The 20,294-nt window shown below is 41.0% G+C and overlaps 4 protein-coding genes across 6 annotated transcripts in view; 2 read left to right on the top strand and 2 right to left on the bottom strand.

The window, feature by feature from the left end:
* Positions 1-765: 765 nt before the first annotated feature.
* Positions 766-3,462, bottom strand: LOC135492533 (secretion-regulating guanine nucleotide exchange factor-like). Of its 2 annotated transcripts, none has more exons than XM_064779050.1 (7): positions 3,355-3,462; positions 2,800-3,091; positions 2,469-2,551; positions 2,052-2,289; positions 1,660-1,827; positions 1,304-1,453; positions 766-1,204 (listed from the first exon to the last, which is right to left on the bottom strand). In XM_064779050.1, exons 1-7 carry the CDS (start codon positions 3,370-3,372, stop codon positions 1,038-1,040), a joined length of 1,116 nt encoding a protein of 371 aa, XP_064635120.1. In that variant the 5' UTR covers positions 3,373-3,462; the 3' UTR covers positions 766-1,037. The 2 variants fall into 2 exon arrangements, with proteins under 2 accessions (XP_064635120.1, XP_064635121.1); XM_064779051.1 differs by having other exon boundaries at positions 766-1,223.
* A 264-nt stretch (positions 3,463-3,726) lies between these two features.
* LOC135492731 (nuclear transcription factor Y subunit alpha-like) lies at positions 3,727-10,975 on the top strand. The gene is made up of 10 exons (XM_064779337.1): positions 3,727-3,838; positions 4,838-4,962; positions 5,202-5,324; positions 5,468-5,500; positions 5,821-5,886; positions 6,099-6,267; positions 6,505-6,668; positions 6,833-7,009; positions 7,143-7,337; positions 7,840-10,975. Exons 2-10 carry the CDS (start codon positions 4,846-4,848, stop codon positions 7,957-7,959), a joined length of 1,164 nt encoding a protein of 387 aa, XP_064635407.1. The 5' UTR covers positions 3,727-3,838; positions 4,838-4,845; the 3' UTR covers positions 7,960-10,975.
* A 1,160-nt stretch (positions 10,976-12,135) lies between these two features.
* Positions 12,136-17,262, bottom strand: LOC135492338 (mitochondrial potassium channel ATP-binding subunit-like). Its single transcript, XM_064778745.1, has 12 exons — positions 17,105-17,262; positions 16,194-16,608; positions 15,821-15,976; positions 15,439-15,584; positions 15,156-15,231; positions 14,872-15,012; positions 14,393-14,576; positions 14,028-14,206; positions 13,544-13,757; positions 13,074-13,279; positions 12,678-12,915; positions 12,136-12,470 (listed from the first exon to the last, which is right to left on the bottom strand). Exons 1-12 carry the CDS (start codon positions 17,182-17,184, stop codon positions 12,295-12,297), a joined length of 2,211 nt encoding a protein of 736 aa, XP_064634815.1. The 5' UTR covers positions 17,185-17,262; the 3' UTR covers positions 12,136-12,294.
* Positions 17,263-18,508: 1,246 nt separating this feature from the next.
* Positions 18,509-20,294, top strand: part of LOC135492103 (transcription factor Sox-6-like) — a 166,622-nt gene continuing 164,836 nt past the window's right edge. For both annotated transcript variants that reach the window (XM_064778283.1, XM_064778281.1), the window contains exon 1: positions 18,509-18,612. The gene's annotated coding sequence lies outside the window, so the exon portion shown is untranslated. The remainder of the gene's footprint in view (positions 18,613-20,294) is intronic.

Genomic DNA, 20,294 nt, shown 5'->3' on the forward strand with positions numbered 1-20,294 from the left:
TCAGCTGCCCAGTCACCTTCAAGTCGATGGTTGTCATCATATTAAAATCATTGAGACAATACATGTATAAAAATCCATGGAATTTAGTAGTGAAGAAATGTGCATGTGTTCCTGTTGAAGCTTCAAAATATCGTTGTAAGCAATTGAAACAATGACACAACCAGTCAGGCAGTTGGCTCTTGGAGTGTTGAAATCCTTTAACTGGCACAGTTAGATACGCCATAATCTTTTGGTTCATCAAAGTTCATTGCCTTGGTTTTTGGCTCACCGTTAGGGGAGTCTATACAATAGCCCTGTGTCCGTCGTCGTATCCTGTGGCACGTTTCTTAACCGCTAGTGCTATGAACTTGAAACTTTGTAAACCTGACCCCCTAGGTCCCCCTATCTGATTTGTCGTTTGGCCTCCAGGGAGGGGGCCAAATCCAAAATTCTTCAAAATGCTATTATTCCTTAATTACTTGCCCGATTGACACCAATTTTATATCATAGGTACATCTAATTCTAACAACCATTCAATGTGTCACCTAGGTCTTTTTTGATTTGACCAACTTTTCAAGGTCACAGAGGTCAAATGTACTGTAAATTGGCCATTTGGGGAAATTGTAATTGCTTGGACCTACATCAAACCTAACACTACATGACACAATACCATGCTCTTCATCTTTCCTCCACATGAGGTGAGCACAATGGCCCTGGCCATTTCATTGATTGCAATATCTTGGATCAGGCTGGAAACACAGTGAAACAAACAACATTGGTTCTGAATAACTGGGTGTTTATTCAACATAACAGATAAACACAGTAATCCTGCACAAGAACTGAAGTATCACTTGTCTACCCTACTCATCAAACTAAAACTGGTCCATGTATTTGGCACTGTTTTGCCAAGATGCTGCCAGCAACATCATCGAGCAGTTGGTAATTTCTTAGTCGATGTATCCCGTCATCAAACATCAGTCTTTTCCTCATCCTGCACTGTGCAGGGAAGCCAAGGTAGGACAAATCTGTCTAGAATGTCTCAGTAATGACATGTCCTGTCAGCTCCTTTTACACACAACAAAGGAGTGACCGCCACCGCAGCCAATGTTTATCACATCAAAGTCCTTGAAGACACTAATGACTTCAGGTTTTGGGACATTTTCCTCATTTCCCGTACCGCAGATGCCGTGCTCGTTCCAACCCCAGGATACAACATTGCCAGACTCTGCAACAAAGAATAAGAACTTTAAGAATAGGTCAATGTTTGTGGTCACAGCCTCTGCAGTGAAACTTTCCATTCAAAATTCAGCAGTGTCTTACTTACCCAGGGTTGCTAGGTTATGTTCTGACCCACAACACAACTGTGTGACCTTCAGGCCAGGAATAGGTCGAGGCTTTGGATCACAGGGATCTGTCACAAGTCTCCCCAGCTGGCCATAGTCCGCTCGGCCCCAGGAATATACCAATCCATCTTCTGAAAAAGAAATTGAGAGCTGATAATGAAGACAAATCCATGTCCTTCCAAATCAAAGTGTTGCCCTTATAGGCCTATCATACTTAGTCTGATCAACATAACAGCAAATTGAAGTGGTCAGCCATTTTGAAATGCAGCTCATTCTGACTAACTCCTTTTCAATGGGGTTCCTGCAAATAGTCTTCCCTTTGACGGTTATGCCTCACCTGTCAAAGCCAGAAGATGAGTCCAACCACTAAAAAGTTTCACAACTTTCTTTCCATCAAATGTCCCACTTCGTATCATCAGTGAAGTGTTATACTGAATAGGGTCACCGGCCGATTGTGTACCCTGACCATATTTGTTACATCCCCAAAACAGAACTTCACCACTTTCTGTAAAGAAACATTCTGTTAAGATATTCTGGTCGGTCTTTTAATATGATACTGACATGAATCACATCATTGAACTGTTCTTTGGCGATACTGGACCACACCTATTATTCAAAATCAAAAGTGTATAATCTTTTTTTGCCACTTAGTACATGAACCAAACTTAACTGGCACGGTGCGATATTTATATATGCCCTTAACTACAGCAAAAGACATGCCATACTAACCTGTCAAAGCAGCTGAATGATAAGCACCAGCAACGACTTGAGTAATCCTTGCATGATCAGCTGGAAATGTCACTTTCTCTGGCAGTGGTTGCTTTGCTACAGGTTTCGAACACAACTGTCCAAGTTGCCCTTTCTTTCCATTTCCAAAGGTCATAACATCGCCATTGGCAGTCAAGATAATAGAATGACGAAGACCTGCAGCAATATCAACAACATTCTTCATCGAAAGAGATGGCTCCTGAAAAAAAGAGGAATTCAGTCAAATAAACTAGTCGGCAAAGAGAGAGTTTACAGATTGTACAATTTATTACAGATTTCACTTTGGTGAACTAGAATTGTGTCCTTAATGCTACCACTGGGGTCCTTCATGTCCTTCCTTTTTTCTCCAGCCAGTGGCAAACAGGGATGATGACTTACCAACGAGAGAATGCTGGACTTCTCCAGGGGAACTCCAAGTTGTCCAAAGGCATTGGAACCACAGATATACAGAGTCTTATCATCTGAAATCATTGAGTAGCTGGGTTTATTTGTTAGGAATAATCATGCTGCACCACACCAGGCTCCAGCTCTTCTTTCTTTATCAGTAAAAGTCATTTTTGATGAGAGAATCCTTTCGTAAATAGTCGGTGGCTATACTTTGTGAGGAAGTTACACGGTACCCCAAAGGACTGTTTGGCTCACAAAACTATGAATATACAAGAAAACTCTCTATTTTTTCTTGATGTCAGACCTGCTGTTGCATACTCACCAGTTAAAACTAAAGAAAAGTCCCATCCACATGCCACCGCCTTCACAGATTTACTCTTCAATGAGGGGACAAGCTGTAGCTCTTGGATATCGTCCTTGTGACCAAGCCCAAGCTGCCCTTTCGAGTTCCATCCACAGCTCCAAATCTCCCCAGACGCTGACAGGAATATTGTGTGCCCTCCTCCTCCGTAGATTTGCTTGACTGGAAGACATCTAGTTGGAATGTTCACCTTACATGGATAGGAAATATCGTCTTTGTGATTGGCACTCAGTTGACCATAGCTGTTCGCCCCCTGAAGATGAAGATGATCAGGTCGATGATGATGATGATGATGATACTGCATCTATATAACTTTCTTAACATAAAATACATACAATACATAACATGTACATGTAAATACACAGCATCATGCACTGCCTATCAAATCACAGTGGAAAATCAAAGGTTCTGCAGGATGTCTTCTGGAACCAATTACTTTAATCGCTTCTTTTGTTATAAAGTAATCAAATCGTGTAACTGAACCAAACAGATCCAAGCGACAAATACTCAAATTACCCACGAATAGAGATCCATTTCTCTAAATTTTCTTTTTCATGGGGGCTGACATTTTGGACATTTTGGTCACCTGACACGCACACTCTCGCTTGATTGGTCAGTCTCGCGAAGAAGGAATCTAGCTCTTCCAATAATTTAACATAATTAGCCTCCCACTGAAAGATTTAAGTACTCCAAAGTTATATCGCAAAATAACTTAAATCTCACATTAAATTGCCATTAGATAAAGATAAACTGCTATAACAGATATTCATGGGAATGAAAAATATCATTTTTGGCAGTAAATTTAGGTGTTTTTGCGAAATTTCTCACATTACTGGAGCGGGAATGGGTCCGCACCCCAATTAATCAGGGAGGGTCTGGCATAGATAGAAGAGCACCAATGGTTTGGAAGCTGCGAGACCTTTTCGCTGTTGATTCGTTGTCCATTGTGGATTGATTTCCATAACCAATCACCTCTGAAGAGAGACTACTTTGGCCCAATGTAAGTCCACGAATTATCTTTCCATTTGTTGTAATTGTAAACAGCTAGTTTGCGGTAAAATTCAAGCCAGGGGACACTTCCCACGGTGTTTTCACACCGTTCGAACCCTCCCGTTTCGTTGAAGAGTTTATTACACCATGTTCAGACTGAACAAAGAATGTTGCTGTCTTCAGCAGGGGATTTTGCCCACTTCTGCTTGTTTGATGTCATCAAACTCCACGTGTTCAGATGCTACAAGTGACACTGTTCATTCTACTGATCAAAAAGTTAATTTCTGTACATATCTCCATCATTTTAGTGATAATAAAGGTTTGATGAAAAAATAGCAAAATTTCTTCGTTAACTTTATTTACTTGACCATTATGGGTGGCCGGATGATATGACGATGGTACAGTTTGAGTTTACGTCTTGCATTATGTACCAATATGACCAATAAAGCATGTCTCGTATGAAGAGGAACATTGAATGACAAATAGGCCTAGCACACTATTCTCGGGCTAAAAAAGAGTAGCCCAGAAAGTATGTTGTGACGGCAGAAACGTAGTCGTAAAAAAAAAATTCCCCAGAACTCAAAATTGATGTCGCCTCTCTGTCGCACGACACAGCACTTCATGACTTGTCGAAGTTGAGCAAATCCCGGGAATGTAACGTCTAATCTCTGATGTCACTAGTGTGAGCTCGAGCGCTATCGCAAATTCCCCCTTCTAAAGAACAAGGCCAATGACAACACCAAAAAGGCGCCTCTAAAAAATACATTACCGTAACTGAAACATGTGAAAATTGAACTGAAGTACCCTGGTGAAACATGTTAAAAACATCGACATGTAGAAACAATAAACATTTCTGTAAATTTGCAGTAAATGTACCCCAGTAGTTGATATGTTGAGATAGGCTAATATAGGACAGTCTAAATTGTCACATTGTATGTCTTCTAATCTTGTGATATGAATTCACTTCCTGCTCTAGCCTATTTATCATTGTTTCTGTTAATTTTTCCAGTGTAGGGTATGGAGCAATTTCAAGTGGTTGATGGCCAGCAGGCTGTCAATGCCACAAACCAGAACCTTGTTCTACAGTCAGTGCCCGTCTCCCTGGGCTCTGCTGGTGCACAGTTACAACAACAGGTTAGTGAAGTGCGTGTATATTGAATAAAGTAAAAATATAGAAAAATTAGCATGAAGACTTCATCGACATCATTATACAATCAGTCAGCTTCCAGCACCACAATCTTATCACATATTAGCTTCATTTTGAATTAAAATATTTGTAATGCCAATCAGAAGTTGCTGTGTACACAAAAGATAAAAAGTGTAGCCCCAATAAACATTTTTAGCATAATGTAAATACTTGTTCTATTTTCTAGGTCATACAGCTATCCGGCATGACAGGACAAGGAAATCAACTCCTATCTGGAGTGAATGGACAGCAAATTATGATTCAGGGGCTTCCCCAGGGACAGACAATTCAGCTACAGAATGGCCAACAGGTACATACAGTTACACAATGACAGAAATTGCCTAAAATCTTGCGTGTTATATTCATGATGATATTAGAAATTGGCTATTCTTCAAAGAAAAAGCTTCTTCAGGGTCTTATTTGTCAAGTCATTCCCGTCTTTCTTTCTTCCAGCTCCAGCTAATTTCTGCCGGACAAGGCCAACAGGTAAAAAGATTTCGCTTTCATTGCTTGTTACATTTTTGTCCCAGTTTTAAAAAAGTACTTTGGTCCATCGGATTCGGATTTTGCCACATCAGAATATATAAAACTTCTTGCAAATTTTTCCCTGTGATAAAATTACTCGGGAGATGTTCAGTTAGTTTTCAGTTCAGTCTCGATTTGCAAAGAAACGAATGGCTTCGAACAGTCTTCCAAAGTTTAATATACCTCGTTTAATTGGGTATGGTCTATAAAATCAAAATTTGTCAAGCTGGGGAGGGTGTGTTTAGGTTTGTAGTTATGTTCCGAATCTTTCTTCCCCACAGACTCTCATCCAGCAGCCAACAGTCGCCCAACAACCTGCTATACAACAGACACAGCCACAGCAACAGGTAAAGCTAAATTCTCCAATAGTTTGAAACTAAAACAGGAAATCAAACCAGAGGTCAGTGGCTAGGGATCATGAAATCTCATCGGGGGTTGCAACTGAATACAGAAACCCTACTGAAGTGTAGATCTCACATCTGGTATTCTACAGGAATCAAATCCTGAAGCATTCATCCTATTATTGCATAATCTTACGTTGGCGTCTTTTTTCCAACAGATTCTGATCCAGCAACCGCAGCAGCAGGTGCAGCAGCAAACACAGCAACAACTGCAGGCAGGCCAAATCATCCAGACAGCCGATGGACAGACCATGATCTATCAGCCAGTCAATGCGGCAGGTGACAGTGGCAGTGCACAACAGTCAATACAAATTCAAACGCCACAAGGTACGATAGCTTATGGGATTATCTAATAATCTAAGAAGTTAAAACTATTAATCTATGTGCCAAGTGTACAATGTGTTCTCAGTTTCAATTGGTATGAAAATTAGATCAAAGTGGTATGCCATCTCAGTCCCCTTCAAAAAAGTAGGATAAATATCTTCTGAGTCAAGACATAAAATAGATCATCTGCTTTTAGACTATTGATTTCATTATTTTTCTTTGGCTGTGTCTGTCTTTCAGGCTTAATCACAGTGCCATTAAGTTCTCTAAACCAAGCGCTAGTGCAGCAAGCCCCACAGGCGACACAAGCTGCAACACAAGCTGCAACACCCCAACTGGCCCAGCAACCAGCTGCCGTGTCGTTACCAACAACAGGACAACCTGGACAGGGACAAATGATTATGGTAAGGACATATCTGCCAAGTTGATCAGGAACATCGGCAGTGGAAGTTCCTTTTGAGAAAGTGCTGTAATAAAGCATGCCTACCACCGTCATTTTGCATCTCTCACAAAGGTTTTCTCAGGATTTCGCCTGGTGAATTTACTAACTTGATATAGTTTCTTACAGATGGTTCAAGGGTCTGGTGGGGTGACAACCATGCAGCGGATACCCTTACCCGGTTCAACAGAAATTCTGGAGGAGGAGCCACTGTACGTCAACGCCAAACAGTATCATCGGATATTGAAGCGGCGGCAGGCTAGAGCAAAATTAGAAGCGGAAGGAAAAATACCTAAGGAAAGAAAGGTGCGTTTCAGTTCAATGTTGGTATTCAGGTTATGCTCAATTTCACTAAAAGCATAACTTGCATTGCCTAGTTTTGGCTCAGTCCTCCTCTTTTGTGATCGTTAAAAGGAGCTGTCGTTGTTATCTTTTTCAGAAATATCTCCACGAGTCGCGGCACCGGCATGCAATGAATCGAGTGCGTGGTGAGGGCGGGCGATTCTATACGGACGCACAGTTAGCGGCCATGGCCATGTGCAAACAGGAAAATGGAGATATGGCTAGTAATATCCCTGGAATGGATGTGCATGCCCCATTGGAGTCGCAGATGGATAATAATGGTTTAAGTCAGGTATGCATCATCTTAGCGGTAGAATATAGAAGATTATTTTTAGGCTTGGTCCTGGTACACATATTAAGTCATGATAATTGACACACTAGTACCATTAGTAACTGATCCACTTTTATCTGTATAGTAACCATGAACAGCTCTGTGCTCGGACGTCATCTACTAAATGATGCAGCTCGATTTTGTGTGTGTGCGAGTGGTGTTGCACTGAAGCAACACCATCATTGCACTGTTCATGCATGGTCACGTGTTTCCTGTCCAATTTGGCGACAATGCACATCGTGTCATGATGTATGTACATGTATGGACATGTAGGCCTAGCAACTCTCCTCATTGGTCAGAATTTTTGACTCACTAAAGTTCATCATCTTTGAGCTTTTGTATGTTGAAATTGCAAAGTTTTATGTGATTTCAGTGGTTGCTGTGAACTAATATTGGCTCTCGCTTCATGTTAAAATACCTTGGTGTTATTCAATGAATTACATGCTGTTTGTTGTAATTTCAGAATGGACATGCAAATATTGCAGACATCCTTCAGCGGACGAACGAAGCAACCTTAATGATGGCAAACGCACAGAATTCTATGGTGCATATGAATGTGTCTGAACCAGGTGCCATGAAGTGAAACAGCTGAGGAGATGAACCAAAGGAGGCCAGTGCTCAAGCAATGCATTTTAGGAGATGTTGCAATTTCCTTCCTGGGGAAATCTGTCTGTGAAATTTTATCATTCTGTCCATGTTTGTGTTATTATTTTGGGAGTGTGTCCTTATCAACTTGTTTCAGAGTATAATACGCAAGTAGTTGGATGACTTTGATATTTATTGTTGTTGTGGAATAATGTTATGCTTGTTACACACTGGCTGGTAACCAGGGTCCATGAAAAGAGTTTCACGCATCAGATTCTTCATGTTATCTGGGCTGGGTTGTTCAAAACCATGTTAGAGGAGAACTTAAAAAGCACAAAAACAGTCAACTGTAATGCTTAATCACCATTACAAAGCAATATGAAGTCTACTGCGAATTGAAAATGAGCAAATTCGCCAACTTTTAGTATCACCATGATTTCACAATTTATCTAATTCCCTGAAAAGATTTTTCTCTAATACTGTACAGATTTATCTCTTGAGGGATAAGAACATAAGCAGCTTGGATTGTTTATTTTCATTATCAGGTCAGTATATACCGCAGCCTTGCCAGTTGGAAAACATAGGCAAACTCTCCATCATAGAATCTAAGATGGATGATAATCATGTGGTTTGTTTTAGTCATCATAGATTCTACCTTTGGCCATCGTAGATTCTACCTTTGGCCATCGTAGATTCTACCTTTGGCCATCGTAGATTCTACCTTTGGCCATCGTAGATTCTACCTTTGGCCATCGTAGATTCTACCTTTGGCCATCGTAGATTCTACCTTTGGCCATCGTAGGTTCTACCTTCGGCCATCGTAGATTCTACCTTCGGCCATCGTAGGTTCTACCTTTGGCCATCGTAGGTTCCACCTTTGGCCATCGTAGATTCCACCTTTGGCCATCGTAGATTCTACCTTTGGCCATCGTAGATTCTACCTTTGGCCATCGTAGGTTCTACCTTTGGCCATCGTAGGTTCCACCTTTGGCCATCGTAGGTTCCACCTTTGGCCATCGTAGATTCCACCTTTGGCCATCGTAGATTCCACCTTTGGCCATCGTAGATTCCACCTTTGGCCATCGTAGATTCCACCTTTGGCCATCGTAGATTCCACCTTTGGCCATCGTAGATTCCACCTTTGGCCATCGTAGATTCTACCTTTGGCCATCGTAGATTCCACCTTTGGCCATCGTAGATTCCACCTTTGGCCATCGTAGATTCCACCTTTGGCCATCGTAGATTCTACCTTTGGCCATCGTAGATTCTACCTTTGGCCATCATAGATTCTATGATCAACCTTTGCCCAAATAAGAGACGTCAGAACCAAACAAAAAGTTAATGTTACTGGAAAGGAATGTACACTGCTTCCAAATGTCTTAGATAATAGTAAGTATAGATTAATAAGCCACATTAATCCATACTTGATGATAGGAGCATAAGACATGTACATGTATATAGATATTTAGGGATGTTTTTAAATCTGAATACAGTAAACCTTGCATGAATTGGACTCTAATCAACAGGGCCAGCATTTTTGTCTGTTGTGAATGAAATCTGCTAGACTTGACTTGGGTCTCAAAAGACCTGTCAATTATATGGGAGGATCCGGTTTATGCGAGTCGGGCATATGCAAGGTTTACACTGTACCAAATTGTATTTTGTAATATTCTTTGTTGTTGTACAATGTCTCTATTGTAAAGTTTTTCAGGAATGTCTACATGTATTCTTTGAGTTTTAAACTTGTAGATAGTATGTTTCATGTACTGCGAGGAATAGTGTTGATCTCTTCAATTTTGGCGTCAAGAAGGGCATGTACCTAGTTCTTGTCTGCCCTTAACAATGGTTGTTTCAGAGTTTTTGTGTAGATAGCGCAGTAGATATGCATCCGAAAATACAGACAAAGCATCTGTAGAATAAGTAGAAAACAATTTTCAATGCATCAATGAACTGTCCTCTAAACAGGAACTTAGCCCAGTTTTATCTGGAGATACTCCCCCTTTAATTGGTGGAAGTATTGGGGGCTGAGGGATGGATCAAGCTTGGCCCCAAGTTTAAAACAAGATAGCTGGGGCAAAACGCATAAGATTTTCATCAAAATTCCTGATGAAAATAATTTTTGCCAAAACATTACATCAGCCAAATCATGTTCTGTGTAATAGCGTTCGACTAAGCTGATGATAATGAATAGGGTAAGCATTTGTGAGTATTCTAGAGCTTCTTTTGTACTTATTTTCATTTGATGAACTTGGTGTACCAAAACAAAATGAAAACTTTGTAAATTTTACACTTTGTAAATGGCATTACATGTAACTTATGTGTTGGAATGAGTGGGCACAGAGTTGGTGCCGTCACAAGTTGAGCATATTCATCTGTATAGGAATAGTGTAACTATGTACAGTGACAATAGAGAGTTAAAGAGATTGTCACATTGCATTAATGTTGACACGTGTTTCCTTTCTGCTGATGAGAAGAAAAATGGTTTGATCCTTTCTTACCGTTGGCGTGACGATCTCTTAAAATCTCCTTGACCTCAACTACTGTATTTGCTCTGTGTAGATGAGTGGGAAATGTAAAATTGTCTCGTTTTAAAGATATTAGTTTCATTTAAAGAGACTAATCGGTAAGATTTTGGTATAAAATATATGTTTTAGTGAAAGACAGTTGTGTTCATCATAGTTCTGTTCCTTTTGTTTTCACAACTTTTCCAGGATGTGTTTAATTTTGTAACAAGGTTGTGCCAGTTTTGGCCTTGTAAATTTTTCCGTGGGGGTTACTGTGAAAATTTGAAAGTCAAATTCAGAAGTGTAGAAGTTCGATTTTATGTCTCAATATCAATAACAACTCCCAGATTCTGTAAAAATTCCAAAAACTTCTGACCTTGGTACAGCCTTGAATTGAAGAGAAGATGGTGCTATAACTAATGAATTGACAAGATCAGTTTCCTCTCATCTACATGGAGTTTGTTTATACAAAGCGGATTTTTATGAAATAATAAAAATACCATGATCTTACTTTTGTGTCTATGATTCATTTCTACCCATGTTTGCAGTTACAGTAGAACCTCTCTATTAAGGATACCCTCGGGACTGACAAGTGCTGTCCTTAATAGAGAGGTGTCCTGATTAGAGAGGTCAAATGGAATGGAAACAACCAATTTCGGACCAAAACTAGTGTCCTTAATAGAGAGGTTGTCCTTAATAGAGAGGTGTCCGCTAACAGAGGTTCCACAGTATTTTGGAACCAGACATGCTTTTGATACAAGACCAGTCTGGTAATTACTGGAACTTAATCTTTATGTAGCTTGCAGTGGACAGCCATCATATAATTTGTCATGTTGCACATGTGTGTCCAGTGTATTCTTCACCTGAGGGCACTTAAGTGACAATGGGAATTGGTTGTGAAGGACAAATTTATGCCAAGGACTATGATTTGGGCATGAGGCCTACTATTAGTAATTGGGGATATTGGCCAACCACTCAATATTTCATTGGGAGGGATCTTCCTCACACGCCACTGTAACTGTCCATTTGGATAGGTTCTTTTGAATGCACACTGCACCTACACATTGGCCCCTACATGGTGAATGGACATTTGGTTACAGTGTATTCACATCACAATTGAAGCACTGATAAGGCAATTCGTCCAAGATGACAAGGTTTGTCAGTAATGGGTATCAAATCCACTTTCTTTGCCCAATGAATCCGACACATTAGCCACAAGACTCCACTATCAGGGAGATCAGTGGCATAGTGGTTACAGCACCGGTCTCATTATCAGGAGGTCATGGGTTTGACTCTTGGAAGGATCACCACCATTTCTTCTCTGTGTCCTTGAGCAAGACACCTCACTCTACAATGCTTCTCCTGACCAAGGAGCACATGTATATGGATGGTTCCGACTGGAAAGTTAAAACCTGCTGTAAGCATCCTATCCAGTGGGACTGGGAGTGATATGCCTAGTGGCTTAATGCTAAAGTATATGGGACAAGCTCCAGCCTGATGCACCATTCTTGGCTTGGGCTGGAGTTCAGCTGACTTTGATGCTGCCCCTCTTTCGTAGCAGATTGTAATTGTAACCGAGGGCAATGGGACAATTCCTCCTGACAACAAACTCAACATTGTTATTCATATGAAACAGCAATAGCAAGATGTTTAATTCATATTCACTTCAATATTTTTATTTAGAAAAACATTCATTCATATATCACATTCAAAAGTTGAATCAAAATAACAACTGCGTAACACTGTTATCACAGCCAGCTGAGATTTGAAAGTCTAAACCCTACATACTAGACCACAGACCACTTCATGTGGGAGAAGGATGAGAATCATCATTCGTTCTCTTGTTCAAAGTATTGCTGTTTGACAAGGTTCCAATAAAGTCCCTTCCTCCTCATCAAGTCATCATGATTGCCTATTTCTGCTACAGATCCCTTGGCCACTACCGCTATCAAGTCGGCGTTTTTGATGGTGCTGAGGCGATGGGCAATGATTATCACAGTGCGACCTGGAAAGGAATAATTTGATAATTTGATAATGACCACAATAATGATAACACCAATTGAGGTGACCTTAATCCTAAGATAGCAGTGAATGGATTGCAGCAATTGACCCAATTGTGACTACTTTCTCAGGTGAATATTTAAATATTAGTTCCTAGAATCTCCCTGGTATATAAATTCAATGATGAGGTCATTTACATCTTATATCTCACCTTTCATTACTCTATCCAAAGCTTCCTGTACCAATCTCTCAGACTCTGCATCCAGGGCACTCGTTGCCTCATCCAGGATTAGAATGGCGGGGTTCTTCAGCAAAGCACGAGCAATGGCTATCCGCTGCTTCTGTCCACCAGATACAGTCGTCCCACGTTCACCAACTATCGTATCGTAACCGTCCGGAAAGCCTTCGATGAATTTATGAGCATTGGCTAGTTTGGCTGCTTCATAAATCTGAAATGAGGAACATGAAATGACCAATGATGCACCATGCATTTTCTCCTGTTCAACCTGAAGCCTGGTACTTTTCTGATCGTCCATTTCAACCAACTTTACTCATACAAAGGGTTACACTTCCGATTAGGTAGCATAGCATACATGTAGAAACGTACCTCCTCATCTGATGCATCTGGCTTCCCATATCTTATATTTTCCTTCACAGATGTAGCGAATAGTTGTGGCTCTTGCTTGATGAACCCTAGCACCTTCCCTCGTAGCCACGTTGGATCAAGAGTCTTAATGTCCCGCCCACATATATGGATGGTCCCCGAGTCAATGTCATAGAAATGCTCCAGGAGGGCAGCGACAGTCGATTTACCTGGAATAGGAAGGTTATGATATATCAGTGGAGGATCTTGGAATGGCACAGAGCGGCAGGCCCCCCCCCTCCTCGTTTGAAAAACTTTTAAAATTGACCAAATATTTACTAGTGGGTTTCCACTTCAAGTATGTGCATTGACCTACTTTACAGTGGCCTTACTGCTCAAATCATTGTTCAGCAACTCTCACTTGCATACAGTGATTAGCTAATGCTACAAGTCAGGTTCTTGAGGCCCAACAAGGGGCCTGATCTTTTACTTACCAGCCCCTGATAATCCACAAAGTGCAACCACTTTACCACTTGGAATGTTGATGTTGAAATCGTGTAGGACAACCTGTTCCTTTCGAGATGGGTAGGCAAATTTAACATCTTCAAACTGAACGCAATGGAATTCCTGACTAGATCGAGCCAGTTCAATCAGTTGATTGTCCTGCACACCACCAGAGAGAGCAATTTTGGGCTGTAAAGCTATGTACTGAAAGTTGAAGTAAAACTATTGTAAAATGTATAGCAGTACCTCTTCACAAGAGTTCGCTCAATTGCCGCATTCTTTATACTATTATAGAGTATCTCAGAAAAGGTTAGCACCATCTCATGAACTTCTATCACCACACTATGATGGCACCATTTGTGTCCTTGGAAACCTTCAGCATTAATTCCCAAACCACAATTTAATAAACAGTGAAGGATTTAGCTACAAGCAACTAGCACTCATGTCAAGGGTGATGTATCTCTATGAACTAACCTCGAACACACGTGCCCCGGCACTCATTCCTCTGACTGCCTGACCAAACAGTAACGACATCTGTGCCAACGATCTCTGGATAGTTTGAGTGGCGACGAGGAAAGACATCAGATCACCTGGAGACAGTTTATCAGTGGCCAACATACAACCACCCGCAAATAACATCCCAAGAACAATACCTGAAAAGGGAATAGCATAGGCGTATATTGACAGCAGATATTTCTAACAAGGAATTTCAGTTCCTTGAAAGCCATGCTGGTTCATCCAGACTTACAATCTTCAGTACTCCCCACGATCGAACCAAGCCCCCTATTGCGTGGTAGCCAGCAGTGTTAACCACAAGGCTCCCCATATATCATACTCACCATTAAGAGCAAAATTCGCCAGGCCCTGGAAAACTCCAATGCCTAAGCCAAGCTTCTGGTTCTGTCTACAAGACTCATTCACCTCCTTGTTGTAGAGCTCTGTCTCCATCCCCTCCATGGCGAATGCTCGTACCGTGCTCATGTTTCCTACAGCCTCATCGGCCACTGCTACTGCTTTAGCAACCTGCAAACAAAATCAATTACTGATTTGAGACTTACTCAGATCTCAAATTCATAGTCGATAAAACTTTAGACTCAACTAGAGCTCAAATACCACCAAATACGTCATTTACAAGAACAAAGTGGTTGTTCCCATTCAATTTGACCTCTCTAATCAGGACACCTCTTTATTAAGGACAGCACTTGTCAGTCCCAAGTGGTTGTTCCCATTTAATTTGACCTCTCTAATCAGGACACCTCTTTCTTAAGGACAGCACTTGTCAGTCCCGAGGGTGTTCTACAGTTGTTCTCACACATACCTGTTGCTGAGCAGCTCTTGATAACTTCCGCAAGGACGAACCGATCAGTGCACCAGTAAGGACGATGAATGGGATGACTGCGATTATGACTCCAGTCAGCTTTGGGGAGATCATCAGTAGTGCTACGGTAGATCCTATTACCTGAAGGAGTCGGGATAAAGAGAAGTTAATGAGTGAAGAAGGACAAATGCTAATCACCCTTGAAAGTGAAATATTTACTGACATTTATTGAACTTTTGGCTTTAGAGAATCAAATGAAGACTTTCTGAGAGTGAAATATTTACCTGAGTTGTACTCCTTAATCCCTGAGATATACACATTTTAAAAGAGCTCTTGAAATCTTGAACATCTGAAGTAAGTCTGAAAAAGAAGATAAGGACAATATGATTTCAAGCCAAAACTACATGCCTATCTATAGCTTGTCTGTAGCTTAAGTTAAAGAACTCAGATATTTACAGCTCATGCCAATACAGCTGAAGAAGTGAACCTGGCTGTTCTTGGGCTGTCAAATTACAGCAGGCCCGCAGGTAATACAACCAAGTGATGTGGATCAATGCATTTACTAACCTGTTGATAATTTCTCCCCCTCGATGAGTATCAAAGAACTCCATGTCCTGCTGGATAATGGAATGGAACAATTTCTTCCTGAGTTGAGCAGCCAATCTTTCACCAATTGAGGAGAGCAGGGTGATGTAAATGAAGGTCAGGCCAGCCTGTAGGAGTAGTAGAGTGCAAATGTCCTGTACAGGGATTTTTAAAGAGTAATGAGATTAGAGCTGCATTCCTTTTCATTACTGTAGTCATAGTGAGCAATTTAAAACAACTAGTGAACTATATTTCTAACAATCTTAAATGTGACCTACTTACTCCTTAACCCAGTTAAAAATGTGGTAGAAAGGCAACCATCTCCGACCATTGTCAGAAATTAATTTTTACTCAAATAATCTACCTGGAGTCCATAAACAGTAAGAAGTTTCATAACTGGCTCTTTCATAGCTGCAATATAGTCTTCTGTGGCCCCTTTCGTAAACTCCGAGACGACATTGACAAGCTCCCCAAGGTGTGCTGGAATCTGGATGTTAACCACAGCAACTGCAAATGCACTCTGAAAATATGTCAACAAATTTATGGACATGGTCAAGTGTTTTTATACCCTGGAAGTATTCATATTTGAAGTAGACCTTTTCAGTCAGTTTAGCAAAATTTATTCTCTGTTACTGTTAGACACAATGGAGAGGTAGCCTTTTTCAAGTTAATGAAATGCTTCACAAGATTAAGAGAAGTAATTGAAATCTTGATCTAAGACATATAAGAGAACTTACGGCAATTGCCCCAAGAAGATACCAACACTCAGGCCACAGCATCTTGCAGAATTCTTTCCAATCAAAATCTGGCTCGGGTTGTCCACTGTCATCCTTTTGTTCAGCGACTCTTGACCATTCTGTGTCACCATTTCCATTATCATTCACGAAAATTTGTTTCGGTTTATGGTTTTCTTTTGCCAAAGCAATTGCTGTTCCAGATAAGGCAAACCCAATGACAGGTTTTGCAAAAGATGATTTGAGGATATTCAAAACTCCTTGTTTTCCTTTCTGTAGGAATTTTCTGTTCTGGTTAAGAAGTTTTTGGGGATCTATTTTGGATTGCACTGTATGAAACTGAAAGCCCCTCGTTTGGTTAGAAGGTTTGACCATTTGTCGCAGACGCCATAAATTTTGCCCTGATCCACCATGATTTCTGGGAGTAAAAAGAAGAGAAATGTGGTTTAAATAACAAAGATTTCAACAGAGGAGGCACATGTATGTTTGTAAACCAAGACTAATCCATTAAAGGATCAAGGGCCAAAAGGTAAAACAGCAACACAGAGCCTAAGAAAAGCAATGGCAACATGTAACTATGATGACACCAAAGAGCCTGAAGTCTTCAAACTAACGCTTGTCCTATGTCTGTACATACGTCCTACAACAGACCCCGGAAACAGACATTTGACACTTTTGACAGGCAGAATTCCAATTACATCGCCTTAGACGAACAGCAAGGATAAGGAAAATACTTTGTTTTGTCATTCATGTTTGACAGTCAATATCGGCACTTATGCCATATAATTCTTACAGTGAAGAATAAGATTTGTCAATAGTATATTTTGGGACACCCTGTAGTGTAGACGTGTACGCAGTTGCCACAGTGCTGTACCCGTAGCCTACTCCACATTAAATCTCCGTCTGATGCTAACCTGACTACAGTAGCAGCACTGGTGGTGAACAAATGTAGATGGCTACGGTGAGCCTGATTAGTTAACATCCTAAGTGCCATTTCTAGAGGTGTTTATCATTGATGATTGCCAGAAAAAGCAACTTTTTAATTGAAGGGAAAATTTTTCATGGGGGCTGACATTTTTGTTGTTGTTGTCGCCCTGTCACTTTTATTCACTCCAAAGCAGCCGGCGAATGCGGCCGAAGACCGAAGACCGAAGACAGCCGGCTTGTGGCGACCCCTTTGCGCCATGCAGCAAGCAATAAATGACGACCTGGAGGCAATTATTTGACAGCTGTACGACAGTATCACAAGCACGAAAGAAGTGGCTATTGACGCAAACTGCAACGCATGGCTTTTCACCAGTATGAATACAATCAGCCCTTTTTCTTCATGCCGACCCACCGTCGTTGTGCAGCTGCACTCTGAATTCTGTCCTCACTCAAGGCAAATCAGGTCTCTTGTCTTCCTGGATGAGATTACTGGTATTCAACTTGCGGACAACATCAGCTTTATAATCTTACCTGGATGTTGATGGTAGGCTCACAGGAAAACTTTCTTTCGCTTCCCGGCCTGCGGTTGACCCGTGACCAGATTCGAAATGAAGGGCTGGTCTCCACAAAAGACTAAGACCAGTTAAACCATTGGTTTGCTAATGTAGGAAGATATGAAGTTTTAAAATCTCCCGGCCTAGTCCAGTAATTTTAGCACGTGGCTAATCAATGTGGTCAACTGGGGTCAACAGGGGCGTGTCCAGGGGGTCCGGACCCCCCCCCCCCCCCGCTCGCACAAAACATACATTTTTTTCCTTCAAGTACATCCCTCAAGATGCCTTGAAACCGCAATATTAGCTCATAGAATTTCAAAATTCAAAATTTTTAATGTCGAAAATGGTCTGAAATCGCATCTCAGAGCATCTGTGTTTCAAAATTTACTGGGGAAGGACCCCAACCCCCGCCAAAATGCGCGCGTACGGCGCGCGTACGGCGTGCGAATTTTTTTCTCTCGCCGAAGGCGCTCGCTATTGTGACCCCCCCCCCCCCCCCCCGGTCAACGATAACGATATCCAGTCAATTCATGCATGAACGACTAATATGCGATCCTGATATAACCTTGAGAGTAACCAGCCAGCCTGGTTACTCAAAGATGTAACTACAACGTTCGTACTAAATATAATATAAACTATATAGGCTAACCACTCCTTCGTACCTTCGTAAAATTGAATAGGCAATAGTAGAAAGAAACTGTCTTTCCCCAACCATTCAATCTTGTTCGGCATTTTGTCATCTTTTAGTACTCACTTTGAGTACAGGACACTTTTTTTCGAAAATGTCATTCTAGCAGACGACACAAATTGATCGCGGGAGTTCCGCTAAAGCAATATGGCCGCTACATTTTAGACATGCTTATCTGGTACAGTGACATAACTAACTGTATTTGGACCCAGAATCTTAGAGTAACATGACAGCAAACTTCTCACGACACTAGGTAAGTCTGTATTGAATATTTATCTAGGTTATGCAAGTTTATACGGCTTGTCCTTCTCGTTATCTACCAGTATGTGTTAAGCTTTTAGTTGAGGGGTTCCGTCGCTTAGTTCCCGCGTGTACACAGCATGCATGTCCTGCATAGTGAGGTATCTCCTCATCTCACTAAGCAGTCCGCTAGCAAAACCATTGTTTAGCGTTATTAAGTTATTGATTTTCCTCACTTTACGCTCTCCCAATCAAAGAAAATTTCCAGTTCTGATTGACTGTTGTGTGAAGGTATGTGGCATGTGATAATATTTCTAAGGTCAAAAGCCCAGTAACTTTGGATATTTCTTTTGGGGGGGGGGGGGTGACTGTTCATTTAGGGAAAGACTAGTTCATTGCTAGTCTTGGTCACAGATAGTCACAATATCTGGGTAATTGTATACCCCTAGCTCCCCTCTGTTAATTTCTTTTTGGTTAGTTAGTTAATTGTTCTCTACAGGCTACATTCATATGGGGACATGCATATTAAAGAAGTCATATGGTAGGCCCTGTTTGCAAGAGGATGGATTTGTCACAGTGGACTCTCTTGGGGGAATATTTGATTAGTATTCTCAAAGTAGGGGTATAGGAGGGATAGGCTGCGATGGGAGATGAGGAGGGGGCAGGGGTTATGTGTATCCTCCTTCAGCCTATATCAAACACATTTCATATGATTTGCACTTTAAATTAGAAACCAACTAAATAAAGAAATCGGGCTTTGTTGGTTTATTTCGTTTAGGTATGTATGCATTGTTGTCTCAAGATGTATGTTAGTACACTCTACTCGGTCTTCTTCTGGTTATGGGTGTTTAGAGCCAAACAAAACTAAATTGTCATCTTGCATTGTGTGAGATAGTGCAGTGTCCTAGGCCTATTGTTATTATCTATAAGACCTTTTCAGAAGACATTCCTCTGTACATGGTTGTGACAATTTCCATGTTTGTCCTATTTGGAAGTTTTGCTATACTCAAAAACCTCTTTATCAAGAATATCAATTTTTAACTGCTTATTATTTAAATGTATCTCATGTATTTGCCGGGACTTGAGTAAGAGCCAGAAAAGTTGCTTCAGGATGTTTCAACTCTGTAAGAACCTGTCTTTTAAACATCTTGTCCAGAAATGTCATGTAATTTGTGCAACTGGTTGAATAAAGAACTTGAATGAACTTTGTGCTTAGTGTTGGTCCTGTTTCTTATTTTTTTGCAATATTGGAACCTGCTCAAAATTGAGGACATCATGATATGTAATGAGTTGAAATGCACAATGGTTTTTAAAGGGGCCGTATAGGCAGGAGCACTAATTCAGCAATACAGTGGGACCTCCCTTAGCCGACACCTCTCTATTAAGGACAACCTCTCAATTAAGGACACTAGGTTTGGTCCCAAATTGGCTGTTTCCAATCAATTTGACCTCTCTAATCAGGACACCTCTCTATTAAGGACAGCACTTGTCAGTCCTGAGGGTGTCCTTAATAGAGAGGTTCTGCTGTAATTACATTCCTCCTATGAGCAGGACTAGTTTCAATGTACGCCACTCTAGAGATAGAAGAGACCCCTGACGGCAACTTTGGGTAACTTTAATCTGACCTACATGTACCTGGTTCCTGCCTATAGTCTCCCTTTAAAACTGGGATTCAAGAGCAGTTGTGCTTGTCAT

The sequence above is a fragment of the Lineus longissimus genome, chromosome 8, assembly GCF_910592395.1.
Source record: "Lineus longissimus chromosome 8, tnLinLong1.2, whole genome shotgun sequence".
Taxonomy (NCBI): Eukaryota; Metazoa; Nemertea; class Pilidiophora; order Heteronemertea; family Lineidae; genus Lineus; species Lineus longissimus.

Bases quoted from the DNA above. Each gene is read 5' to 3' on its own strand.
- LOC135492533 (XM_064779050.1), bottom strand. The intron at 1,454-1,659 runs GTGAGGCATAAC...TTTCTTTTTCAG, and splicing joins TCATCTTCTGGCTTTGACAG to AAGATGGATTGGTATATTCC. The intron at 1,205-1,303 runs GTAAGTAAGACA...TCTTTGTTGCAG, and splicing joins ACATAACCTAGCAACCCTGG to AGTCTGGCAATGTTGTATCC.
- LOC135492731 (XM_064779337.1), top strand. From the start codon at position 4,846: ATGGAGCAATTTCAAGTGGTTGATGGCCAGCAGGCTGTCAATGCCACA. The intron at 6,669-6,832 runs GTAAGGACATAT...AGTTTCTTACAG, and splicing joins GACAGGGACAAATGATTATG to ATGGTTCAAGGGTCTGGTGG. The intron at 7,010-7,142 runs GTGCGTTTCAGT...TATCTTTTTCAG, and splicing joins AAATACCTAAGGAAAGAAAG to AAATATCTCCACGAGTCGCG.
- LOC135492338 (XM_064778745.1), bottom strand. From the start codon at position 17,184: ATGGCACTTAGGATGTTAACTAATCAGGCTCACCGTAGCCATCTACAT. The intron at 15,977-16,193 runs GTAAGTTCTCTT...ACATATTTTCAG, and splicing joins ATCTTCTTGGGGCAATTGCC to AGTGCATTTGCAGTTGCTGT. The intron at 13,280-13,543 runs GTAAGTAAAAGA...TTCCTATTCCAG, and splicing joins TTGTGGATTATCAGGGGCTG to GTAAATCGACTGTCGCTGCC.